The sequence below is a fragment of the Hyla sarda genome, chromosome 11 (genome assembly GCF_029499605.1).
Source record: "Hyla sarda isolate aHylSar1 chromosome 11, aHylSar1.hap1, whole genome shotgun sequence".
In the NCBI taxonomy this organism is placed as follows: Eukaryota; Metazoa; Chordata; class Amphibia; order Anura; family Hylidae; genus Hyla; species Hyla sarda.
Window position 1 is genome coordinate 97,175,906 of NC_079199.1, and position 24,748 is coordinate 97,200,653.

Genomic DNA, 24,748 nt, shown 5'->3' on the forward strand with positions numbered 1-24,748 from the left:
GGCTTCCTAAATGCAACATGCCCCCCCAAAAACCATTTCAGAAAAACACATACTCTCCAAAATCCCCTTGTCGCTCCTTCGCTTCTGAGCCCTCTACTGCGCCCGCCGAACACTTTACATAGACATATGAGGTATGTGCTTATTTCGAGAGAAATTGGGCTACAAATACAAGTATAAATTTTCTCCTTTTACCCCTTGTAAAAATTCAAAAATTGAGTCTACAAGAACATGCAAGTGTAAAAAATGAAGCTTGTGAATTTTCTCCTTCACTTTGCTGTTATTCCTGTGAAACACCTAAAGTGTTAAAACGCTGACTGAATGTCATTTTGAATATTTTGGGGGGTGCAGTTTTTATAATGGGGTCATTTATGGGGTATTTCTAATATGAAGACCCTTCAAATCCACTTCAAACCTGAACTGGTCCCTGAAAAATAGTGAGTTTGAAAATTTTGTGAAAAATTTGAAAATTGCTGCTGAACTTTGAAGCCCTCTGGTGTCTTCCAAAAGTAAAAACTCATCGATTTTATGATGCAAACATAAAGTAGACATATTTTATATGTGATCCAAAAAAAAAAAATGTAATTTTGAATATCCATTTTCCTTACAAGCAGAGAGCTTCAAAGTTAGAAAAATGCAAAATTTTCATTTTTTTCATCAAATTTTGGGATTTTTCACCAAGAAAGGATGCAAGTTACCATAACATTTTACCACTATGTTAAAGTAGAATATGTCACGAAAAAAACAATCTCGGAATCAGAATGATAACTAAAAGCATTCCAGAGTTATTAATGTTTAAAGTGACAGTGGTCAGATGTGCAAAAAACGCTCTGGTCCTAAGGTGTAAAATGGCCTGGTCCTTAAGGGGTTAACCAAGCTCCAGACCAACAAAAGGGACAAAAATCCTATCAGTGATGCATTGCGATCTCACAATGCGGCGTCAGTGCCCCATGGTCAATTTCATGTATTAGCACAGTACAGACGGAGACTGACCTGCTGGAAGTTTAGCTGTAGTGCTTCAGAATTTTCCTGCGGTTGTATCGACAGAATGCAGTCACCTATATAAAGAGAGAAAACACATGTGAGTAATTGTAATATGACCAGATTATAAAAGGAATAAAGATGGTATCCAGCACTCACCAATCTTGCAAAAGTGGAGATTTATTAAGCCATAATAGGGTACAAGGACGTGTTTCAGCATAGAAGCCTTCCTCAGCTGTCTGTATTAGCAGCTGTATGCTACAGAGGAAATTTTTTCTTTTTGAATTTCTTTTTTTTCTTGTCCACAGTGCTCTCTGCTGACACCTCTGTCCGTGTCAGGAACTGTCCAGAACAGCATAGGTTTGCTATGAGGATTTTCTCCTGCTCTGGACAGTTCCTGAGGTTCCTGAGGTGTCAGCAAAGAGCACTGTGGACAAGACAAAAGAAATTCAAAAAGAAAATAATTTCTTCTGTAGCATACAGCTGCTAAAAAGTACTGGAAGGGTAAAGATTTAATAGAAGTAATTTACAAGTCTGTTTAACTTTCTGGCACCAGTTGAACAAATTTTTGCTAATGTACTTTGTTTTAATGAAAATAATAATACATTTAAAAAAATAAAGTTTTCAAATGTGTTATTAGGGTTTAAAAAAAAAAAAAAAAAAAAAAAAAAGCTGCCACTAGGAGTCTCCCCATTTCTTACATAGACTTTGGACTCCTGCTGGCCTGACAGAAGTCCAAAATTAGGAAATGCAGTCTGGAGTGCTGAGGGGTGTGTGTGTGTAGCCTTAGCCAATCATAGCTCATCTCACACTGAACTGCTCTGGGCTGTGTGTAGCAGAGTGAGGGAGGAAGTTCTCCCCTGTATGGCTTCATATGATGTCACGCCTGCTGGGGAACGCCCCTTCCCAGTCTGTGAATCTGACTGAGGAGAAAATACAGAGCAATATATAGGTAGAAACCTAAAAAAATTATAAAAATATAGGCAGGGGGTGGTTTATCATGATGAGGGCAGTGACCTGGGAGGATTATAAAATTTTACAAGATCATGAGAGGTACTCTTTAATAAATCTTCACTTTTGTTAGATTGGTGAGTGCTGGGAACCATCTTTATTACTATTTACCTGAGTCTACCTCGTGCACCACCGCAGACTCCACATAAGTGCCGACATACGTCCTACACTAGATTATAAAGGAGACCAGAGTAATAGATGTGACTGACTATACCTGAACAGCACTAGGACCCCGCAGTAGAATATTTAGGTCATGAGGGGATATTTATAAAATCAATCACCACATGATCAGAGACAGTAAAGACCCCATGACCGTCGTGACTACACACAATAAGGGTCTCACAAGTCACCAAGAACACACAGGCTTCTGTGAGACAGAGGCTGTCGGGAGCACTGCAGAAGTGAAGGGGTTAACAGCTCATATAAAGAAGATGGATGATCTGGCAAACAACCCGATGGGCGCCGAGCACTGAGCACACAGCAGCCCTGGCACTCTTTTCTAGGATTTGTTCGGGGTGTTTGACTAAGAGCTGGTTTGGCAGTGAGCGGAGATCATGGTGTTTATTCCCACATGGTCCGAACATTCATCTCTTATCAGGATCTCAGGAAGCCGGACATCGCTGGAAGGTTTACATTGACCATGACGGCAAGAGCTGAAAACAATGGGGTCCGGGTGCCGCAGGAAAGCCAAAGATACTGGGGAGGGGGTCTTCTCTAAATAGTACAACCCCCACAATGGACAAAATGAGGGACCCTGAGCCCTGAAAAGAATGGTGGTCACTGACCATAGAAGTCAATAGGAAATCTGATATAATCATTTACAGTTCTGCAACCTGTGCTCAAATTCTTTACCTTAAAGGGGTACTCCGCCCCTAGGCATCTTATGCCCTATCCAAAGGATAGGGGATAAGATGTTAGATCGCCGAGGTCCCGCTGCTGGGGACCCCGGGGATCGCTGCTGCGGCACCCCGCCATCATTACTGCGCAGAGCGAGTTCGCTCTGTGCGTAATGACGGGTGATACAGGGGCCGGAGCAGCGTGACGTCATGGCTCCGCCCCTCATGACATCACGGCCCGTCCCCTCAATGCAAGTCTATGGCAGGGGGCGTGACAACCGCCACTCCCCCTGCCATAGACTTGAATTGACGGGGGCGGACCGTGACGTCACGAGGGGCGGAGCCATGATGTAACGATGCTCCGGCCCCTGTATTGCCCGTCATTACGTGCAGAGCGAACTCGCTCTGTGCAGTAATGATAGCGGGGTGCTGCAGCAGCGATCCCCGGGGTCCCCAGCAGTGGGACCCCGGCGATCTGACATCTTATCCTCTATCCTTCGGATAGGGGATAAGATGTCTAGGGGCAGAGTACCCCTTTAAAAAGGGGTACTCCGGTGGAAATCTTTATTTATTTTTTTCTTTTTTTAAATCAATTGGTGCCAGAAAGTTAAACAGATTTGTAAATTACTTTGATAAAAAAAATCTTTACCCTTCCAGTAATTTTTAGCAGCTGTATGCTACAGAGGAAATTGTTCTCTTTTTGAATTTCTTTCTTGTCTTGTCCACAGTGCTCTCTGCTGACACCTCTGTCCATGTCAGGAACTGTCCAGAGCAGGAGAGGTTTTCTATGGGGATTTGCTCTTACTCTGGACAATTACTGACATGGACAGAGGTGTCAGCAGAGAGCACTGTGGTCAGGCAGAAAGGAAATTCAAAAAAGAAAAAAAGAACTTCCTGTGGAGCATACAGCAGCTGATAAGTACTGGAAGGATTAAGATTTTTAAATAGAAGTGATTTAGAACTCTGTTTAACTTTCTGGCACCAGTTCATTTAAAAAAAATAAAATAAAAAATAAAAAAAAGTTTTCCACTGGAGTACCCCTTTAATCTGTGTAATCATAAATTATTTTCTGAAGTGACGTAATCTTGGTTGAACTCCTTGACCACAAGCATTGCCATGAGAAAACTAAGACAAAACTCCAGCAGAGAATTGCACAACTTCTCATTACACCAGTGTTTCCCCAACCAGGGTGCCTCCAGCTGTTGCAAAACTACAACTCCCAGCATGCCCGGACAGCCTTTGGCTGTCCGGGCATGCTAGGAGTTGTGGTTTTGCAACAGCTGGAGGCACCCTGGTTGGGAAACACTGCATTACACAATGATAATGTATGGTTACTTTATAGGAAACCAGTCATCATTGAGTGCGAGCCCCATCCCCCGCTACCGTACAGTAGCACGTGAAGTAAACATGATTCTATAGCTGCTCATACATAATGGGAATAATGATCGAGACCTCAGGAAAAAAAAAAACTACTGTGACAGCGTCACGCGCCGGGTGAAAATTGCCTGAGAAGAGTCATCTGGAGTATAGTTTTTCTCAGGTATAGATCATCTATAGAAACATGTACATTGTGTATTACAGTATGGTGGGGGGTGGATGGAGCTCAGCCCTAATGACAGGTTCCCTTTAAAAAAAAAGGGGTACTCCAGTGGAATTTTTTTTATTTTAATTTTTTTTATAAATCAACTGGTGCCAGAAAGTTATACAGATTTGTAAATTACTACGGTACTATTAAAAAAAATAAATAAATAAATAAATAAAAGCTTCATCCTTCCAGTACTTGTCAGCAGCTGTATGATCCTGAGGAAGTTGTGCAGTTCTTTCCAGTCTGACCACAGTGCTCTCTGTTAACACCTCTGGACATGTTAGGAACTGTCCAGAGCAGGAGAAAATCCCATAGCAAAACTATGCTGCTCTGGACAGTTCCTGACATGGACAGAGGTGTCAGCAGAGAGCACTGTGGTCAGACAAAAAGAAAATCCAAAAAGAAAAGAATTTCCTCTGTAGTATACAGCCGCTAATAAGTACTAAGGATTAAGATTTTTTTTTTAATAGAAGTAATTTACAAATCTGTTAAAAGGGGTACTCGGTGGAAAACTTTTTCTTTATATTTTAATTTTTTTTTTTTTTTTAAACAACTGGTGCCAGAAAGTTAAAACATATTTGTAAACTACTTCTATTAAAAAATCTTAATCCTTCCAGTACATATTAGCTGCTGAATACTACAGAGGAAATTTTCTTTTTGGAACACAGAGCTCTCTGCTGACATCACAAGCACAGTGCTCTCTGCTGACATCTCTGTCCATTTTAAGAACTGTCCAGAGTTGGAGAAAATCCCCATAGAAAACATATGCTGCTCTGGACAGCTCCTAGAATGGACAGAGATGTTAGCAGAGAGCACTGTGGTCATGATGTAATCAGAGAGCTCTGTGAATCCAAAAAGAAAATAATTTCCTCTGTCGTATACAGCTGCTAATAAGTACGGGAAGGATTAAGATTTTTTTTTAATAGAAGTAACTTACAAATCTGTTAACTTTCTGGCATCAGTTGATTAAAAACACAAATAAAAAAAGTTTCCACCGGAGCACCCCTTTAAAGTTGCAGTAAAGAGTATGATCGAACATGTTACCTGTAGGAAGGGATTTCCGCTCCCCTCCTGTAAGAGCCAGCATACGGACCCCTGGTCAGGTACAGGACATGGCATAAGAAGCAAAAGATACAGCGCTCAGTAAACCAAATCCATTTTATTTTACAGCTTTAAAACGATAGAACATACATTGGCGACCTCTAGACGCATTTTGAGAGACGAATGCTCTCGAAACACGTCCAGGGGCCGTGACTGTATGAGGCACCGATGTGTTGCACCATTTTAAAGGAGATCTGCAGTGTTAGACACTTATCCCCTATATCCCTTATAAGATATTAGATAGTGTCTGATCACGAGGGGTCCGACCGCTGGGACCCCCGGGATCTTCCGTACAGGGACCCGGCATAACCGTGGCTAATGCGCGTCTCGTTGACCTCACTTAGGTTGACGACACGACCCCTTAATACAGCTCTATGGAAGAGGGGGGGGGGGGAGCACGAACACTGAATCCCTGCCTCTTCCATAGAGATACACGGAGGGGGCTTGTCGGTCGTGGAGTCGTGCTGCGGCTGAGGAGGGCTGCGGCAGAGTCGGGGCACCAAACAGGAGAATGTGTGGAGGGAACATTCGGAGCCCCCCCCCCCCTTGCGATCAGACACTTACCCCCCCGATAGGGGATAAGGGTCTAGGGCTGCAGATCTCCTTTAAAGCTTGAAAATAAAGTTGGATTCGTTTTGGATCTTCTGCTTCTTCTCTTATTCCTATCTTCTATGGAAAAAAATAAATAGAAAATAAACTATTCTTACCAAGATGGGCCATGAGCTCCTCCGACGTGATCAGCTCCTTCTGGGGCGGAAGCTTCACCTGCAATAAGACAACATTGCTGATTAGAAGACATCACTATTGGACCTAATTCTGAATGGCAGCTAAGCAGTTAAAGGGGTTGTCCCAAAACAGGCTTGACTGTAGGATATGACTGATACATAGGTGGGTAGGGGTCACATGACACATGACATTTTTTGCAGTACAGTTCCCGTATACGTTTCAATTTGAAAACCTTACGGAACCGTACTGAAAACCGTATGCCAAAAGATGGATCAGTTTGTGTGCATTTTGCATCCTGTACGGTTTTGTCAGTTTTTTTTCCTCGTACCCAAAACGGTAGCCTACCACTGTTTTTGGTCGGAGTGAAACCGTATTGAAACGTATACTTTTTGTTTTGTTTTGTTTTTTTTAACATGGGAGTCAATGGGATGTACGTACGTACGTACGGTACCATCCGGGTTTCACCATATGATTTTTTTTTTTTTTTTTTTTTTACTTTGCACAGTTTTTTCTTCTTGGAATTTCAATCAAACAAGTGAAACTTTATTCATAAGGAATGAAAAGTTAAAAACTTATACTTAAGGAAAAAAAAAAAAAAAAAGGATGCAACCGGACATCATTTTTCAAACCGTATACGGATTAAAAATTGTACACACATTTTGATACAGTTTAGTCCGGTTTTGAGGATTTTTTTATTTAATCAAAAACCTGAAACGGGAACTGTATTGCAAAAACGTGGTGTGAATGCAGCCTTATGTGTTTCACTCCAGTTACAGCTAAAGCTGCATTCAGAGTCCTGCTGGCTATTGTTTAGCTGACACTCCCGGTAGCCTCTGTGCTGGTTTAATAGTTTCTAGATATGGAAAAATACCGGCAGGTTTACTTTTGGACGTGCGACACTGAATACAATGTAACTTCATCTCTGTATATTGTGGACACAACAACATGAACGTCTTATATTATGGACACAGTATGACGTAATCTCCGTACAGGGTGTACACTCTGCATACCATGACCTTGCCTGCGGAAGAAGTCTGTTGACACATAATACAAGATAATGGTCTTTTAAGTATCGCAGGCTGCGTTTTACCAGTGGGGTCCGGTCAGGACAACACATGACCCACTGCCCCACCTAAATAATGCAGAGGTAGACGGTATTGCATAACAAAGCAGACTAGTCAGTCAGGACTGATCATAATGCGGCTTCTTCAATGCCTGTTACTCAGATTTCCTATAAATTTACTGCATAATAAAAAGGTTACTGGTACAGATGCTGATGGACATAGAGAGTCTATGGCAGTGCTTTCCAACCAGGGCGTCTCCAGCTGTTGCAAAACTACAACTCCCAGCATGCCCGGCCAGCCAAAGGCTGTCCGGGCATGCTGGGAGTTGTAGTTTTGCAACAGCTGGAGGCGCCCTGGTTGGAAAGTACTGTCTATGGGGATAAATATGCCCAGTTTAAAGGGGTATTCCAGGAAAAAACTTTTTTATATATATATATATATCAACTGGCTCCAGAAAGTTAAACAGATTTGTAAATTACTTCTATTAAAAAATCTTAATCCTTTCAGTACTTACGAGCTTCTGAAGTTAAGGTTGTTCTTTTTTGTCTAAATCCTCTCTGATGACACCTGTCTCGGGAAACACCCAGTTTAGAAGAGGTTTGCTATGGGGATTTGCTTCTAAACTGGGCGTTTCCCGAGACACGTGTCATCAGAGAGCACTTAGACAGAAAAGAACAACCTTAACTTCAGAAGCTCATAAGTACTGAAAGGATTAAGATTTTTTAATAGAAGTAATTTACAAATCTGTTTAACTTTCTGGAGCCAGTTGATATATATATAAAAAAAATTCCTGGATAACCCCTTTAAGGTTGGGTTCACGCCACGTTTTCTCAATATACAGTATCAAAACCCATATCAGGTTTTGAAAAGAATAAATAAATAAATAAACGGATTCCTCAAAACCTGACTAAATTGTATCAAAACGTGTCTACAAATTTTAATCCGTATACGGTTTGAAAAATGATGTCCGATTGCATCCGTTTTTTAAGAAAGAAAAAAAAAAACATACGTTTTTGACTTTTCACTCCATTATGAATAAAGTTTCACTTGTTTGATTGAAATTCCAAGAAAAAAAAAAAAACCTGCAAAGTCAAACGGATGGAACCGTACGCATATAGGGTTCTGTACAGTTCCCATTGACTCCCACGTTCAATACAGCTCTGTACGTTTTTCAAATTGAAAACGTATACGGGAACTGGATTGCAAAAACGTGGTGTGAGCCCGGCCTTAATCATAAAACGTGCAGCAAAATTTTATTTGTTTACTGAAACGGTTCTGGAATATTGGATGCCGAATTAAAGGAATCAAAATGTTATATCTGGATATAAACTCTGATTTATATCTAGAGATGATACACAGGAAAACCATTCACATACGTTACTCATCTGACTTTACTTGAAATCCTGGGTTACAGTTAAGTAATGTAATGTATGTACACTGTGACCCCACCAGCAGAATAGTGAGTACAGCTCTGGAGTATAATACAGGATATAACTCAGGATCAGTACAGGATAAGTAATGTAATGTATGTACACAGTGACCTCACCAGCAGAATAGTGAGTACAGCTCTGGAGTATAATACAGGATATAACTCAGGATCAGTACAGGATAAGTAATGTAATGTATGTACACAGTGACCCCACCAGCAGAATAGTGAGTACAGCTCTGGAGTATAATACAGGATATAACTCAGGATCAGTACAGGATAAGTAATGTAATGTATGTACACAGTGACCCCACCAGCAGAATAGTGAGTACAGCTCTGGAGTATAATACAGAATATAACTCAGGATCAGTACAGGATAAGTAATGTAATGTATGTACACAGTGACCTCACCAGCAGAATAGTGAGTGCAGCTCTGGAGTATAATACAGAATATAACTCAGGATCAGTACAGGATAAGTAATGTAATGTATGTACACAGTGACCTCACCAGCAGAATAGTGAGTACAGCTCTGGAGTATAATACAGGATATAACTCAGGATCAGTACAGGATAAGTAATGTAATGTATGTTCACAGTGACCCCACCAGCAGAATAGTGAGTACAGCTCTGGAGTATAATACAGGATATAACTCAGGATCAGTACAGGATAAGTAATGTAATGTATGTACACAGTGACCCCACCAGCAGAATAGTGAGTACAGCTCTGGAGTATAATACAGGATATAACTCAGGATCAGTACAGGATAAGTAATGTAATGTATGTACACAGTGACCCCACCAGCAGAATAGTGAGTACAGCTCTGGAGTATAATACAGAATATAACTCAGGATCAGTACAGGATAAGTAATGTAATGTATGTACACAGTGACCTCACCAGCAGAATAGTGAGTACAGCTCTGGAGTATAATACAGAATATAACTCAGGATCAGTACAGGATAAGTAATGTAATGTATGTACACAGTGACCTCACCAGCAGAATAGTGAGTACAGCTCTGGAGTATAATACAGGATATAACTCAGGATCAGTACAGGATAAGTAATGTAATGTATGTACACAGTGACCTCACCAGCAGAATAGTGAGTACAGCTCTGGAGTATAATACAGGATATAACTCAGGATCAGTACAGGATAAGTAATGTAATGTATGTACACAGTGACCCCACCAGCAGAATAGTGAGTACAGCTCTGGAGTATAATACAGGATATAACTCAGGATCAGTACAGGATAAGTAATGTAATGTATGTACACAGTGACCCCACCAGCAGAATAGTGAGTACAGCTCTGGAGTATAATACAGAATATAACTCAGGATCAGTACAGGATAAGTAATGTAATGTATGTACACAGTGACCTCACCAGCAGAATAGTGAGTACAGCTCTGGAGTATAATACAGAATATAACTCAGGATCAGTACAGGATAAGTAATATAATGTATGTACACTGTGACCCCACCAGCAGAATAGTGAGTACAGCTCTGGAGTATAATACAGGATATAACTCAGGATCAGTACAGGATAAGTAATGTAATGTATGTACACAGTGACCTCACCAGCAGAATAGTGAGTACAGCTCTGGAGTATAATACAGGATATAACTCAGGATCAGTACAGGATAAGTAATGTAATGTATGTTCACAGTGACCCCACCAGCAGAATAGTGAGTACAGCTCTGGAGTATAATACAGGATATAACTCAGGATCAGTACAGGATAAGTAATGTAATGTATGTACACAGTGACCTCACCAGCAGAATAGTGAGTACAGCTCTGGAGTATAATACAGGATATAACTCAGGATCAGTACAGGATAAGTAATGTAATGTATGTACACAGTGATCTCACCAGCAGAATAGTGAGTACAGCTCTGGAGTATAATACAAGATATAACTCAGGATCAGTACAGGATATGTAATGTATATACACAGTGACCTCACCAGCAGAATACTGAGTACAGCTCTGGAGTATAATACAGGATATAACTCAGGATCAGTACAGGATAAGTAATGTATATACACAGTGACTCCATTTTCATGTAGCCGTATCTTATAACCACATATAAGATGCAAACTGGAGATGATAAGTGGCCATCCTCTTGTAGCCCACACTGATCATACAGTAAAGATGATGTAACAGACTGTAGGACAATAAGCAGAGTCTACAGTAATGAATAACTCATAGTGGTTAATATACAATTCCCTTCATACAGCACCAACGGGATCGGTTATTTGATGGATTTTAAGACTTTCTGACCTACTGGATGCCATATAAATCCCTTCCCCTTCATCCTCACGTACCTTCCAACGCAAAAACAAAATATTCATGATGGCGATCAAGGGGCAGGGTCCATTTTCGCTCTGGGTGAGCACCGGTGTCCGCTCTCCCTTCCAGTTTATCCACTTGACAAAGTAATAGTCCGTCCCTGTGGCCCCTTCGGTCCCTGCCGGCTTAGCTGCCCCGGACTCCGTGGCCTCCTCGCAGGGGCTGACACTTGCACTGGAGCACAGCAGATTCTGCAGCGACGGGTTCTCCATCTTCTCGGGATCATCGGACGTTTGGCAACTCGCCAGCTGCTCGGATTCTACTGAAGTGGATCCCCGGCTGGGTTTACCCGATTCTGGAATGGACTGAGAGTTCCCGTCCTCTACCCCTCCATCGGACTGGGTGTCACTGGGCCGGGTGTTGGTGCTGTAGCTGCTGCTATCACTGGACCCAGAGGCCTCACCCTCCTCCGATGTCTCCTGACTCTTCCCCGTCGCTGCCTCCGTAATCACAACGTACGTCTTCTCCCCAGTATCGGAATCCATTACCGCTGCTCGCAGTTCTGCTCCCTGTGATTTCTCATCGACAAGAGCCTCACAATTCTCCATCTGCTGAGGCGCGATGGGCGTGGCTTTTATTTCCTCTGCCTGATCCATGTTGAATTCCTTCCCTGACTGTTCCATAAGACGACTTTCTACCAAAATCACTAAATAGAAAAAAAATATATATATACAAAAATACAAAAATTTATGCCCCCCAAAAAATGCCCTGGGACTTATAAATTATTATTTAGGGATTCTTCAAAAATGCCCCATTGTCTATATTGCCTCGCTGTTTTGCACAATGGGAAGAAAAAGAAAAAAGTTGCGTCCTTAGTAATATTCGCACATTGCACACACTAAAATACTAAAAAAAAAAAAAATTAAAAAAAAAATTTTCTTATGGGAATTGCAAAAAAAAAAAAAAAAATTAAAGAAAAAAGGCGACAAGATGCTTTAAAAATAAATTAGATTCAGCCAATAGGAAATCATGGTAAGAGTCCAGAAAATACAAGAAAAAAATAAAAATAAAAAAGATACGATAAAAATAAAAAGTTGTTTAGAATAACCCGGGCGCTGTAGCTTCTTGACTGTAAGTGGCGCTGTGGAACATTCAGGCAGGTAGTCGGCTTCTGGGTCGGGACAAGAAGAGACGCTCGGGGCTGCGTGGAGCGGATTTGCTGAAAGAAGGGAAAAAAAAAAGAAAAAAAAAAAATATATATATATATATATTATTAATTGTTATTAATATAATTATTATAATTCAGTGAAGTCATCTACGTTCACCCTGCAGAATTTCCGCAATTCTGTATGCAAAAATTGCGGAGGAATTTCAGAGTTCTTAGGACACAGAATTTTGACGAAATCCAAGCCCCATTGACTTCAATGGGATTCCGCCACAGAATTCTGCAAAATTTAATAAAGATCTTATATTTTTGAGTTATGCGGAATTTCTGTGGCGATTAGAGATGAGCGAACTTACAGTAAATTCGATTCGTAACAAACTTCTCGGCTCGGCAGTTGATGACTTATCCTGTATAAATGAGTTCAGCCTTCAGGTGCTCCGGTGGGCTGGAAAAGGTGGATACAGTCCTAGGAAAGAGTCTCCTAGGACTGTATCCACCTTTTCCAGCCCACCGAAGCACCGGAAAGCTGAACTAATTTAGGCAGGATAAGACATCAACCGCCGAGCCGAGAAGTTCGTGACGAATCGAATTTACTGTAAGTTCGCTCATCTCTAGTGGCGATATGCTCGCTGCGGAAATTCTGCTGTGTGAAAATGGGACAGCGGAATCCGATTGAAATTAAGTACAGTAAATTTCAGCAGAATCCTTCTGCACGTCAATTCCGCTGTGTGAACATAGCCTGAAGGTCTATTCACACATACAGTATTTGAAGCTGCAGATTTGAAGCGGTGTTCAGTCATTTAGTTTACAGTGAAATCTGCAGCTTTAAAACCTGCGCATCAAATATGCACAGGATACTGAACTTGCGAATAGACCTCAAGACAGTGTTTCTCAACCAGGGTGCCGCTAGCTGCTGCAAAACTACAACTCCCAGCATGCCCGGACAGCCGTTGGCTGTCCGGGCATGCTGGGAGTTGTAGTTTTGCAACAGCTGGAGGAGCCTAGCCAGGAAATGCTGCCCTAAGGCCTATGTTCCCTTTGAGGAAATTGCTGCAAAAATAGGCGCTGCAATTCCAAGTTCTGCAAAACTATGGGAAATAGAGATGAGCGAACTTACAGTAAAATTAAATTCGTCACGAACTTCTCGGCTCGGCAGTTGATGTCTTTTCCTGCATAAATTAGTTCAGCTTTCCGGTGCTCCGGTGGGCTGGAAAAGGTGGATACAGTCCTAGGAAACTCTTTCGTAGGACTGTATCCATCTTTTCCAGCCCACCGGAGCACCGGAAAGCTGAACTAATTTATGCAGGAAAAGTCAGCAACTGCCGAGCCGAGAAGTTCGTGACGAATCGAATTTACTGTAAGTTCGCTCATCTCTAATGGGAAACAACTAGAATTTCAAGCGTTTTGTTGCTCGGATGTATCAAGCTACGAAATAAGAAAAAAATTATAATAATGAAACAATAAGATAATACAATGGAATAATGGACAAAAACCAAGAGCAGAATAATACGGACAGAAAATCAATTAGTTCTAATAATAATAATAATGCATTATTACTAGTAATATAATTTAAAAAATAAATAAAAATAAAAACAGAGGAAATAAAAACAGAGGAATAAAAAAAACAAAAAAATAATATACAATATAAAAAAATTTCAATAATGATGATGATAGATGATAATAATTAGAGATGAGCGAACTTACAGTAAATTCGATTCGTCACGAACTTCTCGGCTCGGCAGTTGATGACTTTTCCTGCATAAATTAGTTCAGCTTTCCGGTGCTCCGATGGGCTGGAAAAGGTGGATACAGTCCTAGGAGACTCTTTCCTAGGAATGTATCCACCTTTTCCAGCCCACCGGAGCACCGGAAAGCTGAACTAATTTTACGCAGGAAAAGACATCAACTGACGAGCCGAGAAGTTCGTGACGAATCGAATTTACTGTAAGTTCGCTCATCTCTAATAATAATGATAATGGTGATGATGATAATAGTGATAATAATGATGATGATGATGATAATAATGGTGATGATGATAATAATAATAATAATAATAATAATGGTGATAGATGATGATAATATCATTTTAGTAATTTTTTTAGATACTTTTTTTTTTTTAGTTATTTTCTTATTTCAGTTTTTTTTATTATATTACTACTCACAATGCTTTATTATTGTAGTAATAATAAGTAATAATAATGTATTATTACTAGTATTATAATAAAAAAAAACTAGAGGAATAAAATAAAATAAAAATGTATAAATTGAATATATTAAAAAAATATATAATAATAGCAATAATAATGTTAATAAAGTAACAATAAAATTTAAAGCAACAACAAATGATAGACTGTAAAAACAATGAACTGTACTAATTAATAATTATGTTAATAAAATAGAATAAAACAGCAGATAGATGATGCTGAGAATAAACACATATTGTTAGTAATAGAATGAGGAGGAGTTGGAGCCCTATCCTGGGCAGGTAGCGGTCAGGTATAGAGGGCCCCTCCTCCTATAGGCAGGTATACACTATATACAGATTATATACAGGCGATAAGGCCTCGTTCACACGGGCAGGGCCGGCGGTACCTGCTCTAGGCCCCGGGCTGGGCGGCTCCTGGTCTCTCGGGGCCCCGCGGTCTCCTCCGGCCTCTTGTTTATATTCCGGGACGGCTCCTCACACAGACGGACTAAAGACTCTAGCGTCGTAGAGAAGAGCAACAGCGCGCAACAGTGTCTACAGCGGCCCCTAGAGGACGGGAGGAGGTAGCGCAGCCGAGCAGTTCCAGTATACAGGACCAGTATCCAACAAAAAAGGCTTAGATACTCCAGCTTGGAGTATACATTAACAGACATTACACATGATAGCACAGCAGACTGTATCACACATGACAGGAATAGATACAGCAGCTGAGGAGCCTGTACCTAACATGATAGGCTTAGATACAGCATCCGAGCAGACTTCACCTAACATGAAAGGTTTAGATACAGGATCCGTGCAGACTGCACCTAACATGAAAGGTTTAGATACAGCAGCTGAGCAGACTGCACCTAACATGAAAGGTTTAGATACAGCAGCTGAGCAGACTGTAACTAACATGAAAGGTTTAGATACAGCATCAGAGCAGACTGCACCTAACATGGAAGGTTTAGATACAGCAGCTGAGGAGACTGCACCTAACATGAAAGGTTTAGATACAGCATCAGAGCAGACTGCACCTAACATGAAAGGTTTAGATACAGCAGCTGAGCAGACTGCACCTAACATGAAAGGTTTAGATACAGCAGCTGAGCAGACTGCACCTAACATGAAAGGTTTAGATACAGCAGCTGAGCAGACTGCACCTAACATGAAAGGTTTAGATACAACAGCTGAGCAGACTGCACCTAACATGAAAGGTTTAGATACAGCAGCTGAGCAGACTGCACCTAACATGAAAGGTTTAGATACAGCAGCTGAGGAGACTGTACCAAACATGAAAGGTTTAGATACAGCATCCGTGCAGACTGCACCTAACATGAAAGGTTTAGATACAGCAGCTGAGCAGACTGTAACTAACATGAAAGGTTTAGATACAGCAGCTGAACAGACTGCACCTAACATGAAAGGTTTAGATACAGCATCAGAGCAGACTGCACCTAACATGAAAGGTTTAGATACAGCAGCTGAACAGACTGCACCTAACATGTTTAGATACAGCATCCGAGCAGGCAAAATCACACACTGTAACATGAAATATGCTGTGTGCTGAATGGTGTATCTAATCCTACAGTGCATTAAACTGTGTTGTGACCTATGTATCTAAGCTTTACCATGGTCTGTGTATCTAATCCCACCATGTGTGATACTGTGTTCAGAGCTATGTATCTAATCCTAATGTGTGCTGAGCTGTGTATCTAATCCTACCATGTATGATACCATGTGCTTTTCTTATCCTACTGTGTGTGTGTGTGTGTGTGTGTGTGTGTGTGGTACTGGTGGCTGTGTATCTAGTCCTTCTGTGCTAAACTGTGTATCTAATCCTACTGAATCTAATACTGTGTATCTAATCCTAGCATGTGTGATACTGTCTGCCTAGCTGCTGTATCTAATCCTGTCAGGATTGATACTGTACTGCCGAGCTGCTTGGTGGGTGACAGAACAGCTCAGCAGTACAGTATCACTCCTGATAGGATTAGATACAGCAGCTAGGCAGACAGTATCACACATGCTAGGATTAGGTACATAGCGCTGCACACAGTATCACACACATTAGGACTACATACACTATCAATTCTGCAGAAAGTATCAGGTATGGTAAAATTAGATACATCAGCTCTTCAGACAGTATCGTACATGGTATGATTAGATACATGGCTCTGCACACAGTATCACACATTGTAGGATTAGATACATAGCGCTGCACACAGTATCACATATGGTAGGATTAGATACATAGCGCTGCACACAGTATCACACACAGTATATTAGATACATAGCTCAGAAGACAGTATCACACACAGTAGATTAGATACATAGCTCAGAAGACAGTATCACACACAGTAGATTAGATACATAGCTCTGCACAGTGTCACATGGTAGAATTAGAAACATATCACTGCATACAGTATCACACATAGGGTTAGATACATAGTGCTGCACACAGTATCACACATAGTAGGGTTAGATGCATAGCTCAGCACACAGAATCACACACAGTAAATTAGATACATAGCTCTGCACACAGTGTAACACATTGTAGGATTAGATACATAGTGCTGCACACAGTATCACATATGGTAGGATTAGATACATAGCGCTGCACACAGTATCACATATGGTAGGATTAGATACATAGCTCTGCACACAGTATCACACACAGTAGATTAGATACATAGCTCTGCAAACAGTATCACACACAGTAGATTAGATACATAGCTCTGCACAGTGTCACACATGGTAGAATTAGAAACATATCACTGCATACAGTATCACACATAGGATTAGATACATAGCGCTGCACACAGTATCACACATAGTAGGGTTAGATAAATAGCTCAGCACACAGAATCACACACAGTAAATTAGATACATAGCTCTGCACACAGTGTAACACATGGTAGGATTAGATACATAGCTCTCCACAGTATCACACATAGTAGGATTAGATCCATAGCTCTGCACACAGTATCAAACATTGTAGGATTAGATACATAGCTCTGCAAACAGTATCACACATGGTAGGATTAGATACATAGCGCTGCACACAGTATCACACATGGTATGATAAGATCCATAGCTCTGCACACAGTATCACACATGGTAGGATTAGATCCATAGCTCTGCACACAGTATCACACATGGTAGGATTAGATACATAGCTCTGCACACAGTATCACACATGGTAGGATTAGATACATAGCTCTGCACACAGTATCACACATGGTAGGATTAGATACATAGCTCTGCACACAGTGTAACACATGGTAGGATTAGATCCATAGCTCTGCACACAGTATCAAACATGGTAGGATTAGATACATAGCTCTGCACACAGTATGACACATGGTAGGATTAGATACATAGCTCTGCACACAGTATCACACATGGTAGGATTAGATACATAGCTCTGCACACAGTATCACACATGGTAGGATTAGATACATAGCTCTGCACACCGTATCACATATAGTAGGATTAGATACATAGCTCGGCACACAGTATGACACATGGTAGGATTAGATACATAGCTCTGCACACGGTATCACACATGGTAGGATTAGATACATAGCTTTGCAAACAGTATCACACATAGGAGGACTAGATACACAGCTCAACACACAGTATCACACATGGTAGGATTAGATACATAGCGCTGCACACAGTATCACACACAGTAGGATTACATACACTGCTCAGAAGACAGTATCACACACATTGGGATTAGATACACTGCTCTGCAGTCGGTATTACATACGTTAGAGCACACAGTATCACACACAGTAGGATTAGATACGTTAGAGCACACAGTATCACACACAGTAGGCTTAGATACACTGCTCTGCAGTCGGTATTACATACGTTAGAGCACACAGTATCACACACAGTAGGATTAGATACGTTAGAGCACACAGTATCACACACAGTAGGATTAGATACACTGCTCTGCAGTCGGTATTACATACGTTAGAGCACACAGTATCACACACAGTAGGATTAGATACACTGCTCTGCAGCCGGTATTACATACATTAGAGCACACAGTATCACACACAGTAGGCTTAGATACACTGCTCTGGAGTCGGTATTACATACATTAGAGCACACAGTATCACACACAGTAGGATTAGATACACTGCTCTGCAGTCGGTATTACATACATTAGAGCACACAGTATCACACACATTGGGATTAGATACATTGCTCTGCAGTCGGTATTACATACGTTAGAGCACACAGTATCACACACAGTAGGCTTAGATACACTGCTCTGCAGTCGGTATTACATACATTAGAGCACACAGTATCACACACATTGGGATTAGATACACTGCTCTGCAGTCGGTATTACATACGTAAGAGCTCACAGTATCACACACATTGGGATTAGATACATTGCTCTGCAGTCGGTATTACATACATTAGAGCACACAGTATCACACACAGTAGGATTAGATACACTGCTCTGCAGCCGGTATTACATACATTAGAGCACACAGTATCACACACATTGGGATTAGATACACTGCTCTGCAGTCGGTATTACATACGTAAGAGCACACAGTATCACACACATTGGGATTAGATACATTGCTCTGCAGTCGGTATTACATACATTAGCGCACACAGTACCACACACAGTAGGATTAGATACACTGCTCTGCAGTCGGTATTACATACATTAGAGCACACAGTAGGATTAGATACACTGCTCTGCAGTCGGTATTACATACATTAGAGCACACAGTATCACACACATTGGGATTAGATACACTGCTCTGCAGTCGGTATTACATACATTAGAGCACACAGTATCACACACAGTAGGATTAGATACACTGCTCTGCAGTCGGTATTACATACATTAGAGCACACAGTATCACACACAGTAGGCTTAGATACACTGCTCTGCAGTCGGTATTACATACATTAGAGCACACAGTATCACACACAGTAGGATTAGATACACTGCTCTGCAGTCGGTATTACATACATTAGAGCACACAGTATCACACACAGTAGGATTAGATACACTGCTCTGCAGTCGGTATTACATACATTAGAGCACACAGTATCACACACAGTAGGATTAGATACACTGCTCTGCAGTCGGTATTACACACAGTATCACACACATTGGGATTAGATACACTGCTCTGCAGTCGGTATTACATACATTAGAGCACACAGTATCACACACAGTAGGATTAGATACACTGCTCTGCAGTCGGTATTACATACATTAGAGCACACAGTATCACACACATTGGGATTAGATACATTGCTCTGCAGTCGGTATTACATACGTTAGAGCACACAGTATCACACACAGTAGGCTTAGATACACTGCTCTGCAGTCGGTATTACATACATTAGAGCACACAGTATCACACACATTGGGATTAGATACACTGCTCTGCAGTCGGTATTACATACGTAAGAGCTCACAGTATCACACACATTGGGATTAGATACATTGCTCTGCAGTCGGTATTACATACATTAGAGCACACAGTATCACACACAGTAGGATTAGATACACTGCTCTGCAGCCGGTATTACATACATTAGAGCACACAGTATCACACACATTGGGATTAGATACACTGCTCTGCAGTCGGTATTACATACGTAAGAGCACACAGTATCACACACATTGGGATTAGATACATTGCTCTGCAGTCGGTATTACATACATTAGCGCACACAGTACCACACACAGTAGGATTAGATACACTGCTCTGCAGTCGGTATTACATACATTAGAGCACACAGTAGGATTAGATACACTGCTCTGCAGTCGGTATTACATACATTAGAGCACACAGTATCACACACATTGGGATTAGATACACTGCTCTGCAGTCGGTATTACATACATTAGAGCACACAGTATCACACACAGTAGGATTAGATACACTGCTCTGCAGTCGGTATTACATACATTAGAGCACACAGTATCACACACAGTAGGCTTAGATACACTGCTCTGCAGTCGGTATTACATACATTAGAGCACACAGTATCACACACATTGGGATTAGATACACTGCTCTGCAGTCGGTATTACATACATTAGAGCACACAGTATCACACACAGTAGGATTAGATACACTGCTCTGCAGTCGGTATTACATACATTAGAGCACACAGTATCACACACAGTAGGATTAGATACACTGCTCTGCAGTCGGTATTACATACATTAGAGCACACAGTATCACACACAGTAGGATTAGATACACTGCTCTGCAGTCGGTATTACACACAGTATCACACACATTGGGATTAGATACACTGCTCTGCAGTCGGTATTACATACATTAGAGCACACAGTATCACACACAGTAGGATTAGATACACTGCTCTGCAGTCGGTATTACATACATTAGAGCACACAGTACCACACACATTGGGATTAGATACACTGCTCTGCAGTCGGTATTACATTCAATATCACACACAGTATCACACACATTGGGATTAGATACACTGCTCTGCAGTCGGTATTCCATACAGTATCACACACATTGGGATTAGACACAGGTAGGTCCCCCTCCCGCTGATCACGTGGTGAGCGGTTGAGGCTCCGCCCCCGGCCCGCACACTGGAGGGGGGAGTGACACTACATCTCCCGGCATGCAGTGCGGTCGGGCTGGCAGCAGGGTGAGCGGTGGTCCGGGCACACAGGAGCACCATGGAGATCTTCTTGCAGGGCTGTAAGGCCGCTGTACAGGTAAGGAATCCCGCGCATGCGCCCTGCCCGCTGACCTGCAGAGCTCGCACTCTAATGTCTGTGTGCACTGTCACTTCTCTCCTGTTCAGTTCCTCTTGTCCATTCATTTCTTAGTGTAACCTCATCCTGGGAAAGCTGGGTGACCACCACCATGTCCTGTATTACAGCTCACACCAGTGTTTCCCATCTAGAGTGCCTCCAGCTGTTGCAGAACTACAACTCACACCATGCCCGGACAACACTTGCTCACACAAAGGCTGTCACCCAGCTCTCCCAGGCTTCTGTATTATCATAAAAGCAGAGGTGCCATGCAGGAGTCTGGGAGAGCTGGGTGATCACATTTTGCGCAGTCTCGGTTGGGGTATTTATCGCACTGGTTGTGGTGTTATCAGCCGTGGGGCCCCCGGGGGCCCCTCGTCTGCCTCTCATGGGTGTTATCTGGGACACTGGCCCTTTATGTGTCAGATAGGACTCCATGGAGAAGCGAAACGATGTGACGGTCACATGACCCAGGTCAAATTAACTTTGCTGCGCTGTGAAGGGGGAGTACTTGGAATACGGCAGTCCATAGTCTTTGACTACAACTCCCATCATTGCCGGACAAACCCTGTAGAGGTGGCGGAAAGATGACACAATGGCCGCCATTGTTTACACAAATGCTTATACAGGGTTTCCCAACAGGGTGCCTCCAGCTGTTGCAAAACTACAACTCCCAGCATGCAGAGCATGCTGGGAGTTGTAGTTTTGCAACAGCTTGAGGCACCCTGGTTGGGGAAAACTCATCTGGACCATAGACAGTATTGTCTGTATCTTGTAAGCAATTATTGCAATACCACAACTCCCAGCATGCTCTGACAACCCTATAACATGTGGCAGAACTACAACTCCCAGCATGCTCTGACAACCCTATAACATGTGGCAGAACTACAGCTCCCAGCAGGCTCTTACCACCCTATAACATGTGACAGAACTACAACTCTCAGCAGGCTCTGACAACTCTATAACATGGCAGAGCTACAACTCTCAGCATGCTCTGATAATCCTATAACATGTGGTAGAACTACAACTCCCAGCATGCTCTGACAACCCTATAACATGTGGCAGAACTACAACTCCCAGCATGCTCTGACAACCCTATAACATGTAGCAGAATTACAACTCCCAGCATGCTCTGACTACCCTATAATGTGGAAGAACTACAACTCCCAGCATGCTCTGACTACCCTATAACGTGGCAGAACTACAACTCCCAGCATGCTCTGACTACCCTATAACATGTGGCAGAACTACAACTCTCATCATTCTATGACAGCGCTATAGTGGTGCCAGAAGCATGTCTCCCACAATGACCTATGGCTCTCCAGTGCTGCACTACAACTCCCAGCATTCCTTCACCACCCAGCAGTGGCAGACAAACAATCTGGCAGAACTGCTCCCCCTGCATTCCCTGCATACTCTGACGGGGTTAACGTCCACACTCTGCTGAACTATAATCCCAAGCATGAACTAACACACCTCTAACCTAGTGAGACTACAACTCTCAGCATCAACTGTCAACTGTACAGCGTTGGCAGAACTATTACTGTTAGCATAGTCAGCCATGTCCTGCTGTTGTAGAACTATAACTCTCATCATACTTTGACAACCCTATAGCAAGAACTGCAACTTCCACATTTGTGGCTTTCCAATGGTTGGGGGGAACTACCACTCCCAATATGCCCTGACAGCCCAATGGTGGCAACAGGACTACTACTGTGAAAATGCCGGAACAGTCATGTAAGCTGTGGTTTTTCACCTGTTGCAGGACTACAACTCTCAGCATGCTCCTCCGATGGGGACTACAACTACCATCCCATGACAGCCCTGTAGTGGTGCAAGAACCATAACTCCCATAATCATCAGTGGCTGAGAAACTACAATTCCCAGCATTCCCTTACAGCACAACTGTGGCAGAACTACTACTCTCAGTATGTTCAGCCATATCCAACTGTTATAAGATTATAACTCAGCATACTCTAACAACCTATAGGGCAGTGTTTCCCAATGTGTATGCCTCCGACTGTGGCAAAACTACAACTCCCAGCAGGCCCGGACAGCCTTTGGCTGTCCGGGCATGCTGGGAGTTGTAGTTTTGCAACAGCTGGAGGCACCCTGGTTGAGAAACATGGCAACTTCTAGATTTTAGGGAAACTACAACTCCCAGCAAGCACTAAAAGCCTAGTGGTGACAAGAACTACTACTAATGCCAAACAGTCCTGTAACTGCTGTGGTAGGACTACAAATCCCAGCATGCTTGTAGTTGCATTTTTTTGTAGTTTTGCAACAGCTGGAGGCACCCTGGTTGAGAAACAAGGCAACTTCCAGATTTAAGAAAAACTACTCCCATTAAGCCCTAAAAGCCTAGTGTTGACAAGAACTTATATTAAAGGGTTTATCCAGGAAAAAACTTATATATCAACTGGCTCCAGAAAGTTAAACAGATTTGTAAATTACTTCTATTAAAAAAAAAATATATTAATCCTTTCAGTACTTATGAGCTGCTGAAGTTGAGTTGTTCTTTTCTGTCTAAGTGCTCTCTGATGACACCGGTCTCGGGAACTGTCCAGAGTAGAAGCAAATCCCCATAGCAAACCTCTTCTACTCTGTGCAGTTCCCGAAACAAGCAGAGATGTCAGCAGAGAGCACTGTTGCCAGACAGAAAAGAACAACTCAACTTCAGCAGCTGATAATTATTGGAAGGATTAAGATTTTTTTTAATAGAAGTAATTTACAAATCTGTTTAACTTTCTGGAGCCAGTTGATATATAAAAAAATTTAATTTCCCCTGGAATACCCCTTTAATGCCGAACAGTCCTGTAACTGCTGTGGTAGAACTACAAGTCCCAGCAAGCTTTGTAGTTGCATTTTTGCAGTACTCCCTAGAACAGTGGTTTTCAAACAGTAAACCTCGAGATGTTGCAAAACTCCAACTCCCAGCAACACAACTCCCATTACCATTGGCTGTCCTGGCATGCTGGGAGTTGTAGTATCGCAACATCTGTAGGTTCACAGACTGCTGAGCTTGCATTAAATTTAGCTGGAGGGACTACAACCACCAGAATTTTAAAGGGGGGGGGGGGGGATTTAACATTAGCGCAGATTTTATTTACTTTGCGCACGTCACTTCGTAAATTTGCGCAAATGACAGGGAGCCCCTGGTTAACGCAAAAAATAAAATAAAAAAAAGTGAAAAGCTAACACACTTAATGTAATTTGCGCAAAAGTAATTTTTTTACGTACGTGATACATTCGGCGCGTCTGCAAACCACACCCCTGGAAGTGCGCCAAAGATAGAAATTACGAAGCCGGCACAGATAGCATAAAACTAGCACAAAATGGGATGATAAATTTGGCGCTGCAAACACGAGGATGGGGAAACCCCCAGTGATCGCCCCAGTAACTGCGGTACGGTCGGACCTGACAAGATGGGCACAATAGACCCCTTGTGCCGTAATATAAACACAGCTATAACTTTATTCACCGGACGGAAAGAGATGACATAATGGCCGCCATTGTTTTCACAACCGCTATTACAGTTTTCCCCAACCAGTGTGCCTCCAGTTGTTGCAAAACTACAGAGCATGCTGGGAGTTGT

General features: G+C 42.1%; 2 protein-coding genes across 9 annotated transcripts in view; one reads left to right on the forward strand and one right to left on the reverse strand.

Moving 5' to 3' along the window:
- Positions 1–20,978, reverse strand: part of MINDY1 (MINDY lysine 48 deubiquitinase 1) — a 37,584-nt gene extending 16,606 nt beyond the window's left edge. The window contains exons 1-5 of one of the 7 annotated variants that reach the window (XM_056545018.1): positions 14,768–15,076; positions 12,119–12,229; positions 11,046–11,716; positions 6,219–6,276; positions 991–1,055 (exon numbers count right to left, since the gene is read on the reverse strand). In XM_056545018.1, the coding sequence (XP_056400993.1) occupies positions 991–1,055; positions 6,219–6,276; positions 11,046–11,693 (771 nt within the window). In that variant the 5' untranslated portion in view covers positions 11,694–11,716; positions 12,119–12,229; positions 14,768–15,076. Of the gene's footprint in view, positions 1–990; positions 1,056–6,218; positions 6,277–11,045; positions 12,230–14,767; positions 15,077–15,103; positions 15,116–18,082; positions 18,106–18,668; positions 18,716–20,895 lie in introns of those variants that run through there. The other 6 variants (XM_056545021.1, XM_056545022.1, XM_056545020.1 and 3 more) reach the window with 6 other exon arrangements.
- PRUNE1 (prune exopolyphosphatase 1) overlaps positions 20,930–24,748 on the forward strand; it is a 41,095-nt gene continuing 37,276 nt past the window's right edge. For both annotated transcript variants that reach the window (XM_056545026.1, XM_056545027.1), the window contains exon 1: positions 20,930–21,114. In XM_056545026.1, coding sequence (XP_056401001.1) covers positions 21,076–21,114 — 39 coding nt within the window. In that variant the 5' untranslated portion in view covers positions 20,930–21,075. The remainder of the gene's footprint in view (positions 21,115–24,748) is intronic.